Source organism: Vicia villosa, unplaced genomic scaffold, assembly GCF_029867415.1.
Source record: "Vicia villosa cultivar HV-30 ecotype Madison, WI unplaced genomic scaffold, Vvil1.0 ctg.000131F_1_1_1, whole genome shotgun sequence".
NCBI classification, from domain to species: domain Eukaryota; kingdom Viridiplantae; phylum Streptophyta; class Magnoliopsida; order Fabales; family Fabaceae; genus Vicia; species Vicia villosa.
Window position 1 is genome coordinate 154,354 of NW_026705025.1, and position 24,420 is coordinate 178,773.

A 24,420-nucleotide genomic window follows, 5' to 3' on the forward strand; every position below is an offset into this window, starting at 1 on the left:
GGAGCGTCTGGTGTCATGATATGGTGTGACACTGAATAAAACCAAGTAATGTAACCCTCTGCATAATGCCAATGACTTGTGACTGACATACTCTGATACTCCTCCAATATTAGATGGCTCTCGTAATCCATCAGTATGTCATCAAGTTCTCAGCGGACGATGTTGATAGGAGCATCCACGAAGGGGGATCTCGAAATTATCCGCACAATTAAACTGACACATGCATCGCTCTAGTAGATACTTGTACATCATATTACTCCCATATGCTAGCCATCTAGAATAAAATGAAATGAGATCGAAGAGAACAATGTCCCGGTGAGTGGCCTATGGTGTCCAATCGATGTCATCATGCTGAGTCCTGTCAATATACATACAAAATGGTCACACAACAACATTCCCTATACGCGGGCAATACAGGAAAGCATGTCGGGTAGTCCTCAGTATACTCTAGCACACGACCAAAACCGTGTATACGGTAAAAGTTTGCCTTACTTTAAAAACAAAGTTTAATTCAGAAATTCTTATGCGAATGCACTCTAAAACACATTTGGAGATACATCTTCGAATTAAAGTTTGACAAAGTGAGGGGTGCTCAACAATTAGCGGATACTTTATATGAAAATGGTGTATATGAAAATACATCTCCGAATTTAGAAGGTATTTTTAACTCTTCACCAGAAATTTGAGAGAACACTAATGGTGTGTTTGTTTCAAACTACAAAATAAGATTTCTGAAAAATATGATATTGGAAATGCAATAATCTCATGTTTGTTTCAAGTTTTTGAAAAGACTTAAATAGTATGTGGTCTCTGTAAATTAGTGTGTTTTTGTTTTTAGTCCCTAATCTGGATTTTATTTTAAAACAGTTCTTGAATGTTAATTTTTTTGTTTTGTTTTAGTCCTTAAATTTAAAATCTACAGTTTTCTTACGGATTTAAAATATGTTGGTTTCCTGTGATTTTTCCTGTGGATTTTAACTTGAAGGCTAAAACCAATTTTTTTTAACCTTCATGGACCATTTCCCAAAATAATTATGATTAGGGACTAAAAACAAAAACACGCTAACTTACAGGGACCAACATACTATTTAGCAAGTATTTTTTATTCCCAGGAACTTATTTTACACAATATTTCTACCTTATTTATTCTCATGTTAAAGGGTGGGAACCCAACATTTCCATAGAAATAAAGTCCAACTAACTCTAACTTCTCACTAGCACTCACATTTAATTTAATTTTTATTTTTTTATAATTTTTTAATTAAATTAAATTTGAAAACATTTCTTGAAAATCTAACTTTTGACTAAATTACATACATAGAAATATTATTCTCATGAATAATAGTCTCGAAAATATGATTCTAAGGAATGTAATTCCATAACTTAAACAAACACACCTAAGAAAATCTCTAATGGAAGAAATATTTTTGATTGCTTGTGTCATATTTTGTGGGTCCAAAGTGTCACATTGCAAGTATAATATAAGAAAATTATATGTTCTGAAAAACACCATTTTAATCTTTTGTCCTTGTCCTCCACCTCCTCATTTTGGGAACATTTTATGTGCAAAATTTATTTTTTCAACTAAAGTGTACTTTTTGTTCTAAATTAAAATTTTGCAATTAAATTGTATTTTTGGTTCTAAATTATACTTTTGGTTCTAAATTGTACTTTTGCAACTAAATTCTACTATTTTGTGTCCAAAACTTATTTTTTACATGTGTAAAATAATTATACACTTTCGTTGCATGATTATTATTCTAAAATATATATTATTAGTAAATTTGTATACGGAAAATAATAATATTTGTGTACGACGTAAAGTATATTTGATACATGTATTTTTATAAACGGTGTTATTTTTATACACAGGAAAAAATCTATTATTGATTTAAATATTTTTATATACGAAAATTTACTATTGATCCAAATATTTTTGTAAATGATACATAAAATAAATAATATTTGTATACGGAAAAAAATATATATTACTATTGATCTACATATTTTTATATACGAAAGATGATATTTATAATCCAAATATTTATGATCCTAAAATGATATACGGGAAAAAATCTATTATTGATCAAAAATATTTTTATATACGAAAACAAAATTTTATTATTGATCCAATTATTTTTGTAAATGATACCAAAACATAAATAATATCTGTATACTGAAAAAAAATTATTATTGAACTAAATATTTTTACATACAAAAAATGGTATTTATGATCACAAAACTTTGATTCGAAAATGGTATACGGAAAAAAAATCTATTATTGATCTAAATAATTTTATATACGAAAATTTACTATTAATTCAGATATTTTTGTAAATGATAACTAAACATAAATAATTTTTGTATACATAATTTTTTTTATTATTGATCTAAATATTTTTAGATTGAAGACCAATTTTGGTCTCTCACAAAAATTACACCACTCAAATTAGTCCGTCACAAAAAAGGACCTGATTTTATCCCTTATAAAATTTAACAGGACTATATTATTCCTTCTATTAATATTTTTCAAACTAATTTTTTTATATTTTTAAGCCGTGACTGTACTGCCATGTTAGATTTCATTTGTTATTTTTTATTTTTTATTTTTTAAATACTAAATTAATTTTTAATTTTAATTTCATTTTTAAACAATTCTAATTTAATAATATAAAAAAACCAAAATTGTTTTTTTATAAAGAATCGAACTCAAGACTTTTAAACAACTTTACCACTAGGCCAATATTCATGCATGACAAATAATTTCTGTAATTTATAGTAATATTAAATATTTTTGAATTTAAAACAAAAATTATAAAATTTGTACCAATGGGATCTCGAACTTAAATCTGTTAAATGATAATCACTGTACAACTAGACAAGTTAAGTTCTAAATTATTTACTTAAGTATTCATCATTAAGAACATTAACAATAGAAATTGATCATTTGTCTTGTATAGTGATTTGGTACAAATTTTGTAATTTTTATTTTAAATTCAAAAATTATTTAATATTACTATAAATTATGGAAATTATTTGTCATGAATGAATATTATCCTAGTGTTAAAGACTTAAGATGTTGTTTAAAGTCTTGGATTTGATTATTTATAAGAAACAATTTTAGCATTTTTGATATTATTACATTATAATTGTTTAAAAATGAAATTAAAATTTAAAATTAATTTAGTATTTAAAAAATGAAAAAAAAATGCGACATGGCAGTCTAGTCACAGTTTAAAAGTAGAAAAAAATCCGATTTGAAAAATTATATTAATAGAAGGACTAATATGGTCAGGTTAAATTTTATAAGGGATTAAATCTAGTTTTTTTTTGTGAGAGACTAATTTGAATTGTGTAATTTTTGTGAGGACCAGGTCCTCACTCATATTCATTTAAATATTTATAATTCAAAAATCGGACAAAAATCTAATATTAATTTAAATATTTTTATATATAAAATTTATTATTAATTTAAATATTTTTTTAACTTTTTATTTAAATAAATATATTATGTTAATAAATGTGCGTTAAAAAAAACTTCGTCCATGCAAATATTAAAAAAAAAAAACACAACGACGCCGTGCTATCCATCTCGTCTTCTCCAACGCGTTAGGGTTTTCAGAGCGTTGCAGTTTCCCTTCATTTCCAACGAAATCCTCGCACCACCGACCGTCAATTCCCTGAAATTTCAACTTCCCCGTACTCATAATCAACTCTTTCTTCACCGAAACCCCCTTAAACCTTAAAATAAAATGATAAATTTATTCATATCGGAGCCCAATCAAAACGACAACGCAGAAGACGAATCACTGAAACTGAGAATCAAACTATTGAACGAATTAGAAACCGTTATTTGGCCGGCGATAATCTCCGCAGGTCGCGCAGAAGCTCGAATGTGGCTCTGCAAAACCCTAGCTGGATTCAACCACGTCACGCCTCGCGAACAGCGTGCACTTTTCATCAAATTTCTAAAAGTTCCAAACAAGAACCACAATCTCGCGTCTCAGCTTCTCAATTTGATGATCGATTTATCGCCGCAAAAGCTTGGTTCTGTTTTAGCACGTAATTCTCGGTTTCTCGAGAGTTTCTTCAACCGTGAGTGTTTTTTAGTTGATTCTATGCTTTACACTATTGCTTTGTTAGTGAATTTTGATTGTTTATGGTAAATTGGTAATTTTGTGCAGGTAACCCTAAGCGTGTTTTGCAATGGTTTTCTTTCTGTGGATTGGAACAGGGGAAAGGATTGAGGGCTTTGTCGAAGTTTGCTTTTAAAAACAGGGACATTTGTTGGGAAGAGTTGGAGTGGAAGGGAAAGCATGGACAGTCACCTGCAATGGTTGCTACAAAGCCTCATTACTTTCTTGATTTGGACGTTCAGAGGACGGTCGAGAATTTTCTAGACAATGTGCCTGAATTTTGGTCGTCTTTTGAGTTTTCCGAGTCGGTGAAAGACGGTGATATTTTTCTTATTGATAGGCTGTTTTTTGTTAGTTATTTTAAGGATTTGATGTATAGAGAGGATTCATGTGATGTGTGGGAAGTTATAGAAGATTTCTTAGAAGAGCAGTCTTTCTCTTGTTTGTGTGAGCATCTTCTCATTAGTTTTGAAGAGAAGGATTTGTGTTACTTTGTGGAGTTGCTTTGTAAATGTCTTGACCCGAGAGTTGAATTTCAATGTGTGGATGATGTCTCTCGGTTGTTTGTGGTGGTTCTTTTGAAGTGTGGGGTTTCTGGATCTATTGACTTGATGCTGTTGTTAAATGCTGTCATTGCTCAGGGGAGGCAGCTTCTAAGACTTTTGCGGGACGAAGATGCCAAGGAGTCATTGGTGAAAGTCAATGAAATTGTGTCGAAGATATCTGCAATTCCCAGTGATGGTAATAGTTTGACCCTGATTTTTAAGAATAGGTGTAAGATGGCAACTGTGGAAGTGGTGAAGTGTCTTGGACTTCAGTCTTGGGTTCTTTACTATAGGTTGTCGCAAGAGTGCCGGACTCCTGAGTCCTGGGAGTCTGTTTTTGTGTATAATCAAATTGGTTTCCGCAACTCCGATAAACATGTACTGATAGATGAAGATGGACTGTTGACAGAAGAAGATTGTTCTAGCTTTGATCTCATTTCTTCTGGTAAAGTTAAGAAAAAGAAGAAACAAAAAGCTAGAAAGAAGAGGAGAAGGACATATGATTGTGATGATGGTAATGATGATGAACTTCTAGATTTTGATTATGGCACCCGGAACTTGGATTATCTTTCAAATACTAAAAGTTGGTTGCTTTCAACTGATAAGTACTCTTCAGCATGGAATAATGTAAGTTCTTTATCTTGGAATAAACTATTAAGCAAATAAAACTCAAGTGGATGGTATGTTATTTGTAGCATTTGCAGTTAGGAATCCTCAACTTTGAACATTAAAATCTGCACTTAATTAGATTTGCCTGTTCCCACAAAATGAGATTTACATTACCACTGACCTGAAAATTAAAACAATTGGATGCACCTTATTTGTCTGTTTCTTTATTTTGTCATCTTGCTTGACCTTGTAATGTGTGTGGACCTATGTTAGTAGTCTGGAGCGGCAGTGCGGCACAATTGACATGTGTATTCCATGATCCTAGTTTTGGGATCGGCTGCTCTACTCTGCAATCTGGATTGATAACATAGGTATGGACTGATGTTTTTGACGGTGGATGGAGGAAAGCCAAAAGCAAGCTATTTTAAGCCGCCCTCCTTCACAAATTGGCCTTTGTGGTTGTAAAAACTCTGCCACCGCAATTCTCCATGGCCAATATTTGCCAACAATAGTATACTAAGTATAGACACGGATCTACACGATTACTTTGAAATTGAAAATGTTTGTGCCTGAAATGTGTTTTAATTGCTAAATTGGTTGAATAGCTTTGTTGACTTTTAGTCATTTGTGGTAGTACCCATGGAGAGAAAGACCCAAATAGTGAGGTGAGATGTGTTGGCAAGTTATTTAGAGAGTGATAGAAATACATGTGAATATTAACCCTGCCACACAAAATCATATAAGACATCATTAAATGTGGCTGTTCGCAATGAGTCCAAAATAAAGCCTGTAGAGCGTGTAATCAGATCTTAACCTAGGATTATGCATATAAGAGTGAATGAAAGGACTGTTGATATTTGAAAGAGCAATAAGCCAAAAGCCAACTGCTAGTTTCATCCATCCATGCTATTCCGTGGTTGGTCCATAGTTTAAGAAACTATCTTTCATCTCATTAATGATATTGAGCTGAAAAGCCCTTTTACACATTCATCAGATCTCAGCTTGTTCAAATTTATCAAAGCTATTTTTTCAAGATTCTTAAAAACCATTAAGCGACATAATGCAAATTAATTAATAATAAGCATAAAGAGAAGCTCACATAATCACAACTTTCTACAAAACATAGCTTATGTAAGCACAATGAGAAGCTCACATAACTTATAAGCACAATTAGAAGCTCACATAACTTATAAGCACAATGAGTATATGAGGTGTGTGAGATAGAAGAGAGGGTTATGCAGTATCATGTGTGTTAGAACATTAGGACTGGGCAAGGGGTGATTCTTTCTTCCTTTGAGGAGCATTGCTCTGGGATTATAGGGAATTCAATCTCTGTAATAGTTTATCTTTAGTCATTAATAATAATAATACTTTTTTCTTCTCTTAAATTGGGTTCCGTACAATTTGTATAGACCAACCAATTGCTTTTTCTTAGTATACTTTGAATTTTTAATACGATGAACTTTGAATTTAGTTAGAGATTTTGTTATAGATGTTTGATTATTATTTTTATTTAACTGTTTGTTTAATCGATGATTATTTAAATCTTTTTGTTACCAATGCTCAAATATTTATATTTTGAACTTCAGTCAATTTGTGGCCCTCAGTATAATTTTGTGTTATAGTTTTTTAATATTTCAATTTTTCCATTTGGAGGCACGCACACCTTGTAAACTTTGAAGCACAAACATCCCAAACACGGCACCGACACAGACACGGCGACATCGGTAATAACTTGAGAAAATAAATAAAATAAACGTAATCACAAATGTCGGTGTTTGGTGTCTGACACGGACACACCTTTTTTCAGAGGTGTCGGTGCTACATAACTTTGCTGTATAAATATATGAAAATTTATAGTTCTTGGTGAAGGTGGAATAAACTGTACTGAAGCTCTTTTATTATTACTGATTTTATAACTGTTTTTTTTTGTAGGCGGACTTACCTGAGCACCTTCACAAACTGTGTTTGTCTAGGTGGATGATATGGCTTTTTGAAAAATGAGTTCGGAAGTCTGCTTCACAGTATCTACCAAAAAGATGTTATGATATCATCATTTCCACACTGTTGGATGACGAGATCAAGCACTCCTTAGTCGGTGTTTTCGACTCAATTCAAATGTATAAAGCAGGTTGTGGCTCTTGAAGCTACTCGTGGCTATTGTTGGTAATGTGGAAAATTTTATGCCTCATTTCATTTTGAAGATTCTGAAATGCCTGTTTAAGTTGTACGGCAAAGTTGATAAACCTTGGGTTCATTGTGAATATCGCGAAGTGATAAAATCTTTGCTAAACTGCTTCACAGACTGCTACCACCACCTTATGGTTCAAAACATGGGTGTCAATGTGTCACCCTTATGTTCCGAAGTTCCATATTGCAAATTCTCATGGCTTCATACGGGCATTATTCAGAATGCTATGATGAGTGTGTCTAGGCAAGTGACAACACTAAAATTCCATGAGTAGTTTTCAGAGAGCATATTCATCAAGTTGTAAACTTTACATGTGGCAATCTTTGGCCAATCGGAAGTTATTATTTTCTGATAGGAAACAGGGACGCATGCTCTTGTCATTGTAAGTCTTTCTTTTTTGTGTTTTACTCCTTTTATAAAGCAAATAATAGAATTAGAAAATTGACTACTGGGATTAATTTCCAAGCGTCTTGCAGTATAAGAAAGAAACTCAACTAATATCTTCTATAACTCGTCGATTAATATTTTGTTGAACTTGTGATGTATACCATACAAGTTTGTTATACAGATAGTGCACAACTTTTTTTGATGATAACAATTACTTAGCTATGTGTTTAGTCACTATTACACATTTCTTTTTGTCCTTACATTTTGAAATACATCTATAACAATCCAGTTTTTATAATAAGTTTATTGTTTTGAATGTAGCTCTGTTAAACTTCTGTCAAGGTTAGAATGTTCAGATTTTGCTTTATATTTGATACTTAATACTTAATAACTTGCACCTCTGCTGTCTTATTTCTAAATGCTTCACCTGTGTCCACACAAAGATGTTCTCTACTTAGGTGATAAATTTGGGGTTGTTTTAGAATTGTTTTGAAACTAGAGAAGTAAAGTTATTTGAAGTTGATGATAAAGGAAACGATTAGGATTTTGAATTATTATCTGTTAAAATTTTGGAGTCATTTTTATAAAATTTTAAATTTTTGGGCCAAATTTAAAATTTGAAAAATAGAGATTAATTTGCAATTTATTGCAAAATTTTAGGGGTCAATTTTAAAATTTTGGAAAAAATAGGACGGAACGGGACAATCATAGTTGAGGGTGCGACTTAAAATCTTGATCTGCCATAAAAAAATGAGAGCGGATGGGCATGCCCATTATAAATTTAAAAATAAAAAATTTGTTAGCGCCCGCTAAAACCTGGAAAAAAAAAAGGACATAACAGACACATTGAAGAATGCAGATCTAAAATTTTAACCCATTTCGCACTATAGTGTGGGCATGCATCTTTGACCCATTTCGCACTAAAGTGTGGGCAAAATAAACATGTCAATAGATTAGATCTATTTTGCCACTTTAGAATAAGGGAAAAGCCCCAAAGGCACAAGTTAATAGTATGGTTAACATGTTTTTTTGAAATATCTTATCCCTCTTTTTTGCATACCAGTAACATCTCTAATAGTGAAATCTTATCAAGTAACAATAAGTAGCATTAATGGTGAAATCTTATCCAATAAGAATAAGTATTATTTATGAGGTGTTTATTTTATTATTGAAATTTCCATGTTTGTTTAACATTTTCATAAATTATGTTTGAGTACTTTTTATTCTAAGGGAAGTGCTATATAGCACGACAAATATTTTCGTCGAAAGCCAACGATAATATATAATAGTAATATAATAAGTCAACAATAGCATATAATTGGCAGATAGAATAATATACATGGTAAGTAGATAAATAAAACGGTGCCTAGCGTGTTTAAATCCAAAGGCCATAAAAAATCCGTCCATTATCGTGCATGTGATGTTCGTAACAAGAAGCATTATCCTTATTCTAAAGATATATGACTTCATTTTCTAAATCAGCTTAGGATTTGTGAACCTTTTTGTGTAGACTTTGCAGGAATGAAGGAAAGTATTTTTGATTCCTTGAGAAATTATGCAATGGTGAAACAGGTTTGGATGAGAATTTTTCTTTACCCACCTCCCTATGGGGTCACCCCCTGCGAAAACCCAATTTTACCCCGCTTCGGAAATGCATTTCTGAAATATATTTTTTTTTCAAAATTTTTTCAGACTTCGGAACTGCATTTCCGAAAAAATCCCAAAAATTGGGATTTTGACAAATTCAGAGATGCATCTCCGAAACAACAAAAAAAAATCTAAAAAAATCCCAAAAATTAATTTTATGATATTAATTAATTCATATATCATAAATTTGATATAATTTATGAGTAATGAATAATAATAATTATATATTTTGATATAATTTATGAGTTATGAATAATAATAATTATATATTTCTATTCTGATTCATATTTTAAAATTTAAAATAATTTTATTTAAAAAAATTAAAATAATTTTACTTACAAAATGAGTTATAATTTTTTATTTATATATTTATAATAATTATTATATATTTACAAAAAAAATTAAAAAATGAGTGTTTTAATTTATATATTTATATATTTATATAATAATTATAATAATTATTATATATTTATAAAAATTATTATATATTTATATATTTATATAATAATTATTATATATTAATTATAAATATATTTATATATTTATATAATAATTAAAAAAATTAAAAAAATAGTGTTTTAATTTATAATAATTATTATATTATTATATATTTATATAATAATTATTATATATTTATATATTTCACTTATAAAATTAATAATTATTATTATATATTTATATATTTCTATTCTAATTCATAATTAAAAATAAGTTATAAATTTTTATTTAATTTAAAAAAATTAAAAAAAGATTTTGTCTTAATTTTATTTAAAGAATAAATTTTATATTTAATTCTAAATAATCAAAATTTAATTATGAAATTAAAATGTTTTTGATTTATATAAGTTAGTAAAATAATTTTTAACTTTAAAATTGTTTAGGAAATTTTTATTCACCTTGATTTTATTGATTCACCTTCATTTTATACCTATTAATTGTATTGATTCACTTTGATTTTAATTTTTTAATAATTATTGAATTCTTTCGGAAGTGTATATTCGAAACATTCCAAGACCAATTTGGTCTTGGAATATTTCGGATATGCATCTCCGAACACACCCCTTTTCCAAAAAGGGATTTTTCGGAAATGCATCTCCGAAAATTCAAAAAAGGGGTGTTTTCGGAAATGCATCTCCGAAATATAGGGCATTCTGGAAATTTCGCCAGAGGTGGCCAAGAAGGTTAGGAGGTCTGTTAAGAAATTTCCTTGGATGAAGCAAGTGAAGGACACTGTTTGTTAATATTTTTAGCAAACAATCACAATTTTTTATTTACTTGTAGGATCAAATTCGAAAATTCTAAAGGACATTTTATTGTAAACGTTTTGAGAAAATGCGTACGATAGTGCTGTAAGATTTCCTAATGCAAATAACTAAAGAACATGAGCAAATGCTCTTAAATTAACAAAAGAATAAGAAAAAGTAAATTACAAAAAGCAATAAAAAATGTTTAAATTAAAGAAGAGACACAAGTTCATATGCGAACTTTTATCTTCTGATGTGTTTTCATGTGTTTTTGGTTCTCGAACCGCTATAAATCATTACTGCTATTGAAAACATCTTCAAATTACCTAATCATATATGTCAAAATTCCACTTGTCGAATTTGCAAATTGGTGTTGACAACATAACTTGACTATCTACACTTTATATTTATACCCACACTTTATATTTATACCCACCTCGTATTTTACATTCATGTAAAAAAGGCTAAGTCGTAGATCTTAAACTAACAGACGCATATTGGGAGATCTTAAACTAACAGACGCATATTGGGAGGCTTTCTTCAACTTGAACTTGCAGAAATGGTTGGAAAACAATATGAAGAGCATGATGATTAGTAAACAATATGAAGCAGAACTTGAGTATCAATGAGGAGCATGATGATTGGCAAGTAATTTGGGTAACATCCTATCACACGATATGGTATTGGAGATGAGATTTTAATGCAGATGCACCACTATAGCATGAGCACAACTTTGCTAAACAAATTCACTACTCAACAAAGAATTACGAGACTTGTACAATGGTCTCCTCCTAATGATGATTGAATTACAATAGGAGTTAACCTTATGGATGATATTAAATTTTATAGTGAGTGTCCTGTACTCCTGTATGACATTTATATAGCTGATATCTCTGGGATTTCTTCTATGAGGAGTACTATTATGCAATATTTTCTTTCCAGAACTTCGACCCTATTTAATTAAAAAAAAATATTTGACTTGTTTATAATTTTTTTTATTTTCATCTTAGAGGGATGTGAGTCTTACATTCCTATTAAAATATAAAATAACTAATAATAACATTTAACTTTCATGTTATCAAATATATTTTGTTCATATATCAAATATATTAAAAATAAAATTCCTAACATAATGTTAAATGTTTCAAAACATTAACTTTTTAAACATTTAACATTTATAAACTGTTTAAATATTTACATTTAACACTTATAAACTGTTTAAAAATTTCTATGGAGAAGAAAACAAAATGTTTATTCGATGTAAATGTTTTACTAAAGCTTAATTTCTCTCCGTTAACTTTTAACATTATGTTTTAGTCAAAATTAAAAGTTGGTTTAAAAATAGGTTAATAGATGCGATTTTTTTTCTTCAAGCAATACGGATGTGAGAATTTTTAAACTCAATAATTAAGGTAATTATCGACATAAAAGGCGGATAAGTTTATGAAATTATGAAGGTTAATTTTTTAAAACAAAATATTAATTTTGGTCCCTTAAGTTTACCTCGAGGTCCATTTTGGTCCCGTAAGTTTAAAAAGTTTTAAATTGATCATTTAATTGTTCACAAAGGTCCACGTTTATCCTTTTCATCCGCCGCATTAGTCAAAATCAATGGATTCTAACATGTGGCAGACACGTGTTTTATTTATTTGCCACCTGGAATATAACCTTTGAAGCGTAAAAAAGAAAAGGGGATGGAAATAGAAATGCAAAAGTCATTGTTGTGTATTCAAGCAAACCCTAGTGCAGCCTTTGTCGGGTGAACTTGCTGTGAGCGAAGCAGATTCAAGGTAAAAGCGAAGACAACACTGCTTAGTAGAGGTAAGTTATATCTCTACGTTTTTTAAAATATTTGATTTTGGTAGTTAGGGTTCTTTGAAATCCATCTTTCTGAAATCCATCTTTATTCTTCGCTTCTATTTAGGGTATAGTCTGAAATGGATGAATTTTTTAACCTTACAATCCACCACAGTGGTGAATTTGTTGATGAGGATCTTAGTGTGTACGAAAGGGGTGAGGTTTCCAAATTGAGAGTAAAAGTTGATAAGTGAATCTATTTTGAGTTGTTAGGCGCTATAAAGGAACTAGGTTACGAGGCCATAGAGAAGATATATTATAGAGATCCTATTACTGGGATGAATGTGTTAGTTTATGACAAAGGTGCCTTAGAGTTATTAATATCAAACCCATGAGTCTAGGGCCAAGCCATTGATAACCATGGTGGAAGAAATAAGGACATACATGGTGGAGAGATGGGCTACAAATAGGTTGAGGTTTCAAAAATATGCAGATGTTGAAGTGTTACAAAACATTAGAAGGAAAATTGAGAAAACAAGTTCATACACAAACTTGTGGCTTGTTAGCTAAATACCTTTAATCCCAATACTTTGTTTGTCTGTTTTTACTTTGATGACTTTGAATTTTTTGATGACTTTGTATTTTTTTTTATGACTTGTTTGACTGTGTTAAGATGTCTGATGGGCATATCTTTGAAGTGAGCCATCTAGAAAACTCATTAGAAAAATTTACAGTCAACTTGAAAGAAAAGATTTGTTCATGCAGAAGATGAGAGCTGACAGGCCTATCATGTGTTCATTAACTTTTAGCCATGAAGACTAGGAACCATAAGGTTGATGAAACAAGTTCCTACACAAGCATCCCAACAAGTTCCTACTCAAGCATCCCAACAACAATCACAACAAGCATCCAAGGAAGTGACTCAAAAATCCAAGCAAGTAACTCAAAAATCCAAGCAAGTGACTCAAAAATCTAAGAAGTTACCAGTCAAAAAGGCAACTACACATTTCATACCACCTGGTCCAACAACTAGGTTGAATGCAGCCAAAATTGATGTTGGTCCAACAACAATAAGGACAACACCTACTAAGAGATCCACACCAAATTGAAAATTTTAGTTTTATGTTAGAACTGTTGTTTAGTTATGTTAAGTTGCAAGTTCTTAAGGTCTATTAAACCTATAATATAATGTCTGAATATTGGCGAAAATATAAGTTTGTTTTGTTTTGTTTAATTAAGTTGCAAGTTCCAAGCTGTAATGTAAGATCTTTTGAATCTATAATGTAATGTCTGAATATTGGTGGTTCACACCACATTATTAATGGATCAGACTTAAGTGCTTTGTTCTATTTGAGTCTATATGTTTGAGTATAAACCAACTGATAAATAATAGTGTAAACCTACTGTGAATGAAAGCAAACATATTCAGTTGAAAACAAACATACACAATACTTTAAGGCAAACACATAATGAAATGGAAACATATTAATTCATAACAAACATTTGAAACTAATACAATTGTTACAATTGTTGCAACATTCTAAATACCAACACATTCTAAAACAAAATGTTACAGCTGACTCAAACTGATACAATTGTTACAACATTTTAAATAAGACCACGACTAAAACAATACAAAACATTCTCTTCCAAATTTTTCCAAATTCATCATCTTCTTCATTTGAATTTGCAAGTCCCTTATTTGTTTCTTCAGTCCATCATTTGTTGACTTTAAAGACTCCACCTCCATTTTTGTTGTATTAAGATTATTTTGAAGCGTCTCCAACCTACTCTTTTAATTTCTCATAAACCGGTATTTCTCATCCACCACGTCATAGAACCATTGAAAATATCCACGTCCAGTTTGTGTGGCATCCTGTGTAATTCACATTGCATCCCAATCAGAATAAACAAAAATGAAGAAGCAATTTAATTTCCTTTTTACCTTATAATAATGACAATTTCAAAATTATTTCTCAAAGTTCGTGACAGCTCAAGGTCTTCGAAGAATAACCATGTCTCCACTGTCACATATGAATTTTCATCGCAAATTGGCATCCAAACGACCACCTTTCTTTACATCGGATTCATATGTACATTGTCCAAAGTTCGTTGATGATGACGACTTCATTTTCCATAAACAATTTCACACTTGAAAGCTCTAAAATTTAAGAACCCTAAAATTTGGGAAAAATGGAACGAAGAAGGTATTGTCATCCACCTCACCTGCCATATAGACCAAAACTAATGTCCGTTTCATTCAAATTTGACGGAAATATCACTGTAACCCTTTTTAAACAATTAAATGATTAATTTAAAACTTTTTAAAAAAATGGACCTCAAAGTAAATTTAAGAGAAAAAAAGATATTTTGACAATTTTTTAATATGCACGTGTTTACAATGCATTTAGTTTTTCAAAAGATGAAATAAACCTCGTAAAATAAACATAAAAGTGTACGAGCTCACTCAAATTTACCTTAAATTTGTGGATTCCTCCACGTTAAAACGGTATTGAAAATGAATTTATCAGAAATAAATCGAATTTACAAGTGAATTGATTAATTTTTTAAGATTCAAAAGCATAAACTCGCGTGTTTTGTTATGTCGATATCCTTAACGTGAGAAGCTCTATTATGGACTCCACAAAGAAATATATTTCTATTTGGTCCATCATTACTCTGCTTTTTATATAAAAGCGACGCATCTATTTGTAAGATATTCGTAGCATGTTAGCATGTTCTCCATTTTCTAGAAACTCAATCCTTAATATTCAATCAAACATCATGAATTTGATTTTGTTGGTTGGAGACTACTGTTTACCACAATATTTTATCCGATTCTTAATGTTGATTGGACCTGATTTTAGAACTTCAATTAAGCAATAAATATGAAAAATTGAACATGTGCATGACTATTTTGTTTTCCAATCACCTCTTTTATGTATTTTAAATTGTGACTTTTTCTTTAGGTCCGTTTGGTGCGCATGATTAAAGACAAGATATAACTGTTTGAAAAATAAGAGTAATCTTCTTCGGAGACGGATGAACGAAATTCCCTAACCGCTCTTAGATGAAGGCAGACCAACTATGCAAGAGAGAACCCTATAGAAACCGACTCAGAGTTCTCGGCAGATCTCAGGGACGCTTAATGAATGGCCTTTCCACTCGAAGCTCTTCAATATAAAGATTAAGTTCCAAGTCTCATTTTTCCTCACGTCGTGATGAGCTCGAGGAATTCTCTATTGTGACTCAAGTAGATGAATCCCAAACTTCCAGCTATCCCGGTGTAGGCATACCCTGACTAACAAAAATAGTAGAGGTCCCCAATTGTCGGAACTCTTCTTGTGGTATGAATATTGGTAACTCTGGCCAAAGAAATGGTAGCATGAGAAGTCGTCATCATTTTCTACATTGTTTTCTCACGTTGTATCTTATCTGCAGGGAAAACATATAGGGTTTAGAGAAAATCATCAAAGAGTGTGTGGAAAAGGAAAGATCCTACTAGTTTCTCACCAAAAATGTCATTCCCGGCCTCTTTCGGACATGCTTCCACCAGTACACATGTCTCTAAAAGCCATTTCATATATTTCTTCAATATTGTGTCAGGAGGAGTTACACCCTCGACATAACCTAGAGCCTCGTAGAAAAACACCAACTTCCTTTTTAGGAAAACGTCTTCTTGGGTTAAATCATCCATCTTATAATTGTAAGATCCTCATTTCGCCAAGAAGTAGCTTTGCCACCAAAACTTAGAGAATATATTCGAGCACTGGTAAGGCAACCTAGGATTTATTGAGCATATGGTGGAATGTGACTTCTCATTGAGAGAGGTAACCAGAAAAAATCGATGCTTGAAATGCTTCACACTGTCTAATTAAACATCAAATATCTTGATACACTGCCATATAGATATTAAGCATTGGTCCTTGGTTGAAGCAGTCGAGCTACACTGAGCTTTGAAAAGGTGGAGAAAAAGTGTATCAGTTGGCACACTTCCCTTGTATTCACACTAGTATTGAAAGACTTTAACGTAAATCCTTCTTACTATCAGGGACAGTTTTTGGTACGTACAACCTGGCCCGTTGCACAAGGCCTAAAAAAAACCGGGATTTTAAGTTTTAAGTTATAGTGCTTATAAATTATAAACTTTAAATAATATATATATATATATATATATATATATATATATATATATATATATATATATATATATATATATATATATATATATATATATATATATTAACGGTTGATAAGATTGACAAAGCAAATACTACAACCCAGTAGACAAGCAGTTGTTGTTCAAATAAATGTTGCGAGTTTGATTCTGATTGTAGGCAATTTGAACATAATTTTATTTTCTTAACTTTATTAACCAAATAACTATCTTCTTTTCAAACCAATTTTTATTTTTTCATTTTATTAACCAAATAATTGTCTCCTTTTAAAACCAATTTCTATAATTTTATTTTAATAACTAAGTTTTAAATAATAAAATATATTGTCTTAATCCTTACAATTTTATTTTATTTTTCTATTAAAAATTTTAGATATTATTTATAAGTCATAACGAAATTAAAAGTTTATCATATAACAAACTCATTTCGTATCAAATTCTTATGATAAAATATAACACATTATTATTTGTGATTTGATACCTTTTTCTTCTTTTTATTATAAAAAGATATATTTTTAAAATCTATTCTATACTAATATATAAAAAATAGCAATATTCATATTATTTTTAATTGAATTATTATAATTAAATAGAAAATAAGTTAATAAATTAAATTATTAGGTTTAAAAGTTTTTTGAATCATTATAAGGTAGTATTTATAAGTTTTATAATTTTTCTAATTCAACTTCTTTCATGTTACTATATCAACTATAATAAAATCTCGAGACTCTTAGCACAATTTTTCAAAATTTTAAGATAATTTTGGATGGTCTTAGTGGTAAGATTTTAAATTTTTGACTTTAGCATATTTACTAGCAAGGACATCACTTACCTAAATTCCAACATGCTTTATCAAGTGTCATTTTCAATCGAAGTGTTTAAGACATAAAAATAAAGTTTGACATGACATTAAGACAAAAAAAAACATTTTTTAGATGTTTCAAAGCTTTTATTAAACGCCAACTTATAAAATTAAATAGGGCCTCCAAATTATCTAAGACGTCCCTGCTCACTGGGTGCAGTTGCAAAGGTGCAATTAGCAGGTGATTAAGAACATCGATCTCAAAATCATTAAAAGAAAGATGGAAATATATTAAGGATAACAAACACTCATCAAGAGGGATGACACACCCGTCATACTTGCTACACACCCTCTTATCTTCCTCAAGAATAAGTATTTCTTAGTTGGACATATACCCTACCTCGGCGAAAGCTCAATCCAAACTGTCTTAAGAGGGTAATGTAGAAGCGATGTTCAACGTCTCTTAGTCTACACACATTTAGGAATTAAACCCATTTTGCTTACAAAGCATAGTAGGTTGAATGACCATTATGAAGAATCATGTCAGCACAAAAAGGGAAATATAAAGAAACAACACTCTAGTTTCAGAGATGCCAAAAAGTTCACTGCCTAGAAACCCTAACAGATAAGTAAGCAATATCAAGAAAAAGGATGTTACTTTATCTTATAAGAATGGGGTGGTTGCCTATGTGTATCAAATGCCACCGAACGAAGATCATAGATGAGCTTAACCAAGAGATCAGTGCATAAGAGCTCGTGAGAAAAACGAAGTTGGCAAGACAAAGAAGAAAATATTTTGCAAGTCGTGAGAAAAATGATGCTTCAGGAACCTTTTATACGTCTCTCAACCACAGAGGAATGTACGATCCACTGCACACTACCAATGGTTCGGATTTTATCGAAATATGCACAAAATACTCAAGTACCCTAAGGAAGATGGATCATGATTACCAATTAGCTTAGAGAGACACGCCAATCGCTCTCCGCAAAACATTGTCTATAACAAGAAAGACATTTAATGCACCTGTTCCCGACAATAGTGACGTCCCATCAAGGCTTTTCACCTTTCAAGAAGAATTAGATGAGTTGAGGTGTATACGACAAACTTTCGTCCTACAAAGCTGGGACAATAGCTTAGGAGGCAAATGTTTTAGGCCACTCATGAGGCACAAAACGGACACAACCTAGAAACGAAGAAATGGAAGCGAACACTATCCTCGCCTGAAGTAGACAACTACTCCCACTAAAGCATTGCCAACCGTCCAGGACAATTAGACGACTGTCCACACAACACACCACACTCCTCACAAACCGTTTTAACCGCTCCTGCTATATAAGAGAGAAATCACATCATTCTTAAGTATTCAAATTCATTCTCACTCTCACATTCATTTTTTAACTGACTTGGACGTTGTATGGCTAATTTTAAAGGCCAATCTCCTCTCCATCGTGCGAGAAACATGTTTCATCGTACCAACATTCTACTTCACTGTACACCATACAATTATGATTCTAAAACAAATCACAAATGATTATTTTGAAACTCAAATATATTTGTTTTCCCATTGTTTTTGTTAAATCGACCATCATCAAATCATCCTCTCACTCATGAGATCAATGATGACCGCGAAATCGTACTCCTAAAAGGACAACCATAAAATAAATGGTCCATTATATAAGTGTCCAATAACTTGATGGTCCTCAACACTGATATATATTGTTGTCCTCCACAAGTCTAATCTTGCACTCTTCCTTCACGCTATTTCGGTGGTCCTCCTTATTTTTTGTTCAGTCATAATAGGCACTAACAAATAGATATTTTTAAGATTGAACTCTATACGTCGAATTCACTCATATCCTTGGCGCCGTACCAACTAAACCAACACCCAAATAAAATGAAAACAACTTGCACAAAGCCAACAACAACGTTTGTAGAATGAATTCACTTGTGATTTTGACAAGTCCATGTCATGTCCCCATGTTTTGAGGAGGAAATTACTAGTGCTCGTTCGAATGCGCACAAGCTATCATGCATAAAGTCAACCACTCAATTTCTACAACCATCAACCAAAAAGTACATTATCATCATCATCAATAGCCACAAAAACATATAATAATCTCACATTCTAAATAAACAAAAATTCCACTTATATATTGGAAAATATTTAAATGATGATACCTTTGAATGATTTTCATGTCGATTAGTTTTTTTACCAACAAAGTTTCCCGTATAGGGAGTTTTCTATATTTATTTTACTACCACTGTCTCTAAATTATTTTTTAAAATGCTACACATTGAAAAATATTTCAAAAATACCACAATTTTATCAAAAATAGAACTAAATAATAGATAAAAGTATAAAACGATCAAATTGGTGGAAGGAAGAGCTAAAGTTGAGTCCTTCTATCCTGTATTGTAATTCAACATTTTTATATGTTTTTATATATATATATATATATATATATATATATATATATATATATATATATATATATATATATATATATATATATATATATATATATATATATATATATATATATATATATATATATATATTATTTAGCTAGACATGTTATTCATTACAGACATGCAGAAACTATACAGAAGAGTAAGTTCAAACATGGCAATCAACAATAAAATAAATAAGCATGTAAATAAAAACCTGGAATTGAATTAATACTGGAATAGTCTTCAAGTACCAAAATTCTTCAGTACAAGAACATAATTCTTCTTCGATTACACTTGAAATCCAAAGTTAAAAAGTCCTAAATCTACGGTGCAATAGCCTTTCAATGTGAGAAACTATTGCTTATGGAAAGTAGTAAAAAGGGCCTGGAAATTAAAGGTGCAGAAGAATTGAAAATAACAGTAAGACTTGAACTTGCAGAGAAAACTCAAAACAATAAAATTTGACGAAAGGGAGAGAGCTTGAAATTGGTAACTAATTCTCTCTTACAGTGACTTGCCAAGACCCACCCTTGCTAGAATGTAGGAGCATAAAGTCTTTAGGTTGAGATGTGGTCAAGTGCTGAGCTGGGCTTCGTTTCTGGTACGTTTGTGGGCTTTACTGGTTTAGCAGATAAACCAATTGTGTCGTTTGTGACATGTTGTGATGTGGGGCACAACTTACTCTCTGTGTCGGTCGACATGGCCTCTGTGCCGCTCGGCACACCTTCTGCTAAATAGAAGAAGTGCATGCATGTGCCATCTTTCTTCTCATTCCTTTGTGCAAGCTAGGATCAAAGTAAAAACCTGAAAACATAGCAAAAATACCAACGTGAAGCAATAAAATCGATAGAAACGGAGAATAAATTCATGTTAATTAGGCCTAATATGTGATACGATTTCGTGTTATCAGTTGTTCTATAACAAATGTGTTCATCATATAAAGACACTTGCAAATACTAGTTACCAACCCTCATACCAATTCTCATATAAAAATCACAGTCAGTAATACACTTAACAACTGTAACACCCCCAATTCTATACTTAACAAATAAGGCATACATTTGCATAAATCAGAGTAAAGAAGCATGCATCTCACGAGGGCGTTACACATATTTCAAAATAAAATAACATGCAATGGTCATTTCCGAATAACACGGGATTTAAAGCAACATGCGAAAACACAGCGGAATAATTATCTCCTCAAATAAATGGTAAAATCGGATGATTCCCATACATCATCTACCATGTCTCAATATTTCATCTCATGGCCATTCATCAACCAAATAACATATTCAAATACGAAATACAATATGAGTAAACAAATATCTCATAACAACGAGTTGTAAAAATATAAACCCAAATCCCATGTGTTACATATGACCAGAGCACAAGTGACTACTTAGTCACGATACCTTACAAGAGATCTAAATCTCTAAGCTAAGCCTCATTCGAAGCATCGCTATCCACGAAACCTGCACGTTACCAACAAAGGGCAACATTCAAACAGAAGAGTGAGAATTCAAGTTATAATAAATAAGCATGAAATAGGAAATGCATAACAAACATATACAATCCCAAGAATTCTCCAAATAGCATAAACATGTATCACATCTAACACATCAAGGTTCACATGTTATGGCATACGACATAGCTCATCACATAAGTCATGTATAACATACTTATTCATCACCATCCAAATAATACACAAGTATACGCAATTCAAGTATACATGATACCCACATCTATACAATTACACAAGTGTTTCCATATACAATTCATGTATAATAACCATCAACACGCCACAATTATGTACACATCACAACAAATGTACATATTCGCATCACATCATCAAATTCCACATATATGCATATTCATCAATGTATACACATATTCACATTCTCATCACATATGCTTCAATTACATATATCATCTCATCATCACATCAACAATTCATATCAATGAATATATCAACCCACATATATGCATATCATCATCAATAATCATCCACACAATCATTTCACACAAATCACACAATATAAACATTCACACTGACACGTGCGACTCAAGTGTGACTCAATGCGATATGCATGTGGATCTCGTCCATTATCATTTCCGGTCACGCCGATTGTCTTTCCTCTATAGACTAGATAACCACCTCAAAGCTCCATACGGCGTTAAGCTTTCAAATCCCATTCAGCACTAGGTGTGGGACAAGCAAATAACCTCCACGAGATTACTCAACATTGCCTCTTCCATAGACTTATGCTAGTGTAAGTGTGCAACCAAACAAGACTCATGCATATAAGACCACCATATCTTACCATACATAAGCAAACAAATAATTACCAACATAGAATTATTTCACCAATTGCACAACATACAATCAACATGACTTCACCACATCAAGGCAACACAACATCGTCATCAAAACAGTCCCAAACTATACACAAACATGAATCAATACAAGAACATGTCATGTAATTTACCATTCCATCACCAACATACATAATCAAAATTATCATGTAATCGTCATCACAAAGCACATCCAATTATACCTCACACATATTAATTAACCAATTAATAACACATAATGAGCATATAGAAGTAATAGGTATGCAAGTCAAGTCTCAAACAAACAAGAAAATAATTCTGGACACAATTCGCGCCGCCACGCAATGGTCGCGCCGCGAAACACAAGTCAGTAGCAAATTATTCAAAAATCCACTCAGTTCGCGCCGCCATCATTGTTCGCGCCGCAAACACAGGTCAGAAGTGAATTTCTGCGCGAAGTCAGCATAGTTCCCTTTCTCATTCCATCATCCAATTCACATTTCAGTTCAATTTTGCACACAAATTTCACATACATATCACACATATAACTCATATGTATCATTAGATTCATCAAAACTTCATTAATCATGCAAATATATGAATTTCACCCAAATCCCAAAAGTTAGGTTTTCACATTCTTTTCATCAAACATGTTATAAATCAAAACCTACCCATGGAATCAAGTAAGGAATCATTATTACATGTCATTTCTACCAATTCTAAGCATAAACAACATCAAACAACACATATCTCATGAAATTATGAAAATACCCAAATAATATAATTATTATATCACATAATAACTAAATAAATAATTATTAAAAAACACCAAATAATATAATTACTAATATAATTAATAAAAATACTAATAGAAAAATCGGGTTGTTACAACAATCATCCTTTTTCCATCATTCTTAGCTAAATAAGCATTTTTCTCCAATATGGCATAGTCCTTTTAGATTCATTTACCACATTCATCCTTAACTCAAACTTGGTTCTTTCACCAACCTTATAGGTTGGAAATCTCTCATACTCTTCATGATCTTCACTCTCAGGTGGTGTTTGAAGTTGGTCAGAATCCTCCCCATGGTAAAAGTCATTCACACATGGCTTAGTTGTATCTTTAGGTAATACAGTTGTCCAATCTAATGCATGGTCATTATCCTCAACATCATTAACTTCATCATCCATTTCAAATTCATTGTCCACTTCAAATTCATCACCCAGTTCAACATCATTATCCACACCATCTTCATCATCCAGTTCAACATCCTTATCCACACCATCTTCACCATTCACTTTAACATCCTTGTTCACACCATCTTCATCATTCACTTCAACATCCTTGTCTACACAATCTTCATCATTCACTTCAACATCCTTGTCCACTTCAACATTATCAACCACTTCAACATCATCATCATTATAAATTATGTCATGCCCTATTTCTTCCTCGTCTATAATGTCAGGTTCACTAATGCTATGATCAACATACAAATCTACTATGTCATAACCATCATCATTGTCAACAGTTAAGTGTTCTAAGGCAATGAGTAATGCTCATCATAGGGTTCAAATACCAAATACACTTAATATCTCTATATCTATCTTTCTTAATAAATTCCAACAATTCAATATAGGACAAGTAGTCAACATCCCATTTCTAGTTTATTTCTTAAGCAAACCCACCAACATACAATCTCACAGGGGTGTTAACCAGTCTATCTCTGTGAAGAATTCTAAACCTAATTTTTTGACACATAGATGGCCTAGAATAGACACATTAAAGTCGGAATGGGACCACAGACAAGACATTAAAAATGCACAACTGTGGGACCACAAAACCTAAAATATAAAACATCAGAAACCCTAAAACACAAAGGGACCACCATGCACATTAAAATAAGCATACAACCGTGGGAGACAGATTAATACGTACCTGAGACAAAATTTCACTTCTTCATTGCTTTTCTCGGTGGCAGTGGGAATCTCCATGGCTAATCTTGAAGCTTGATGAAGAACGTTTATATAAGAACCGTTGCTCAATTTTTGAGTTTTGAGAATATAGGATTGATCACAACAAGGAAAATGGATGAATTTTT

The 24,420-nt window shown here is 31.5% G+C and overlaps 1 protein-coding gene across 3 annotated transcripts; it reads left to right on the forward strand.

Annotated features, from left to right (window-relative positions):
- Window positions 1-3,553: 3,553 nt before the first annotated feature.
- Window positions 3,554-11,671, forward strand: LOC131624477 (uncharacterized). 3 transcript variants are annotated; one of them, XR_009290607.1, is made up of 4 exons: window positions 3,554-4,095; window positions 4,185-5,308; window positions 7,226-7,863; window positions 11,250-11,671. XR_009290607.1 is itself a non-coding variant. In XM_058895418.1 (3 exons), the coding sequence occupies exons 1-3, from the start codon at window positions 3,753-3,755 to the stop codon at window positions 7,292-7,294; spliced, it is 1,536 nt and encodes a 511-aa protein (XP_058751401.1). In that variant the 5' UTR covers window positions 3,554-3,752; the 3' UTR covers window positions 7,295-9,308. The 3 variants fall into 3 exon arrangements, 1 of the variants encoding a protein (XP_058751401.1); XR_009290608.1 differs by lacking the exon at window positions 11,250-11,671 and adding an exon at window positions 9,379-9,395; XM_058895418.1 differs by lacking the exon at window positions 11,250-11,671 and having other exon boundaries at window positions 7,226-9,308.
- The last annotated feature ends 12,749 nt before the right edge of the window (window positions 11,672-24,420 follow it).

What these genes read in the sequence shown, in the direction of transcription:
- LOC131624477 (XM_058895418.1), top strand. Translation starts at nt 3,753, where the DNA reads ATGATAAATTTATTCATATCGGAGCCCAATCAAAACGACAACGCAGAA. An exon ending in TCTCGAGAGTTTCTTCAACC is followed by an intron (nt 4,096 to 4,184) that starts GTGAGTGTTTTT and finishes AATTTTGTGCAG; the next exon opens with GTAACCCTAAGCGTGTTTTG. An exon ending in ACTCTTCAGCATGGAATAAT is followed by an intron (nt 5,309 to 7,225) that starts GTAAGTTCTTTA and finishes TTTTTTTTGTAG; the next exon opens with GCGGACTTACCTGAGCACCT.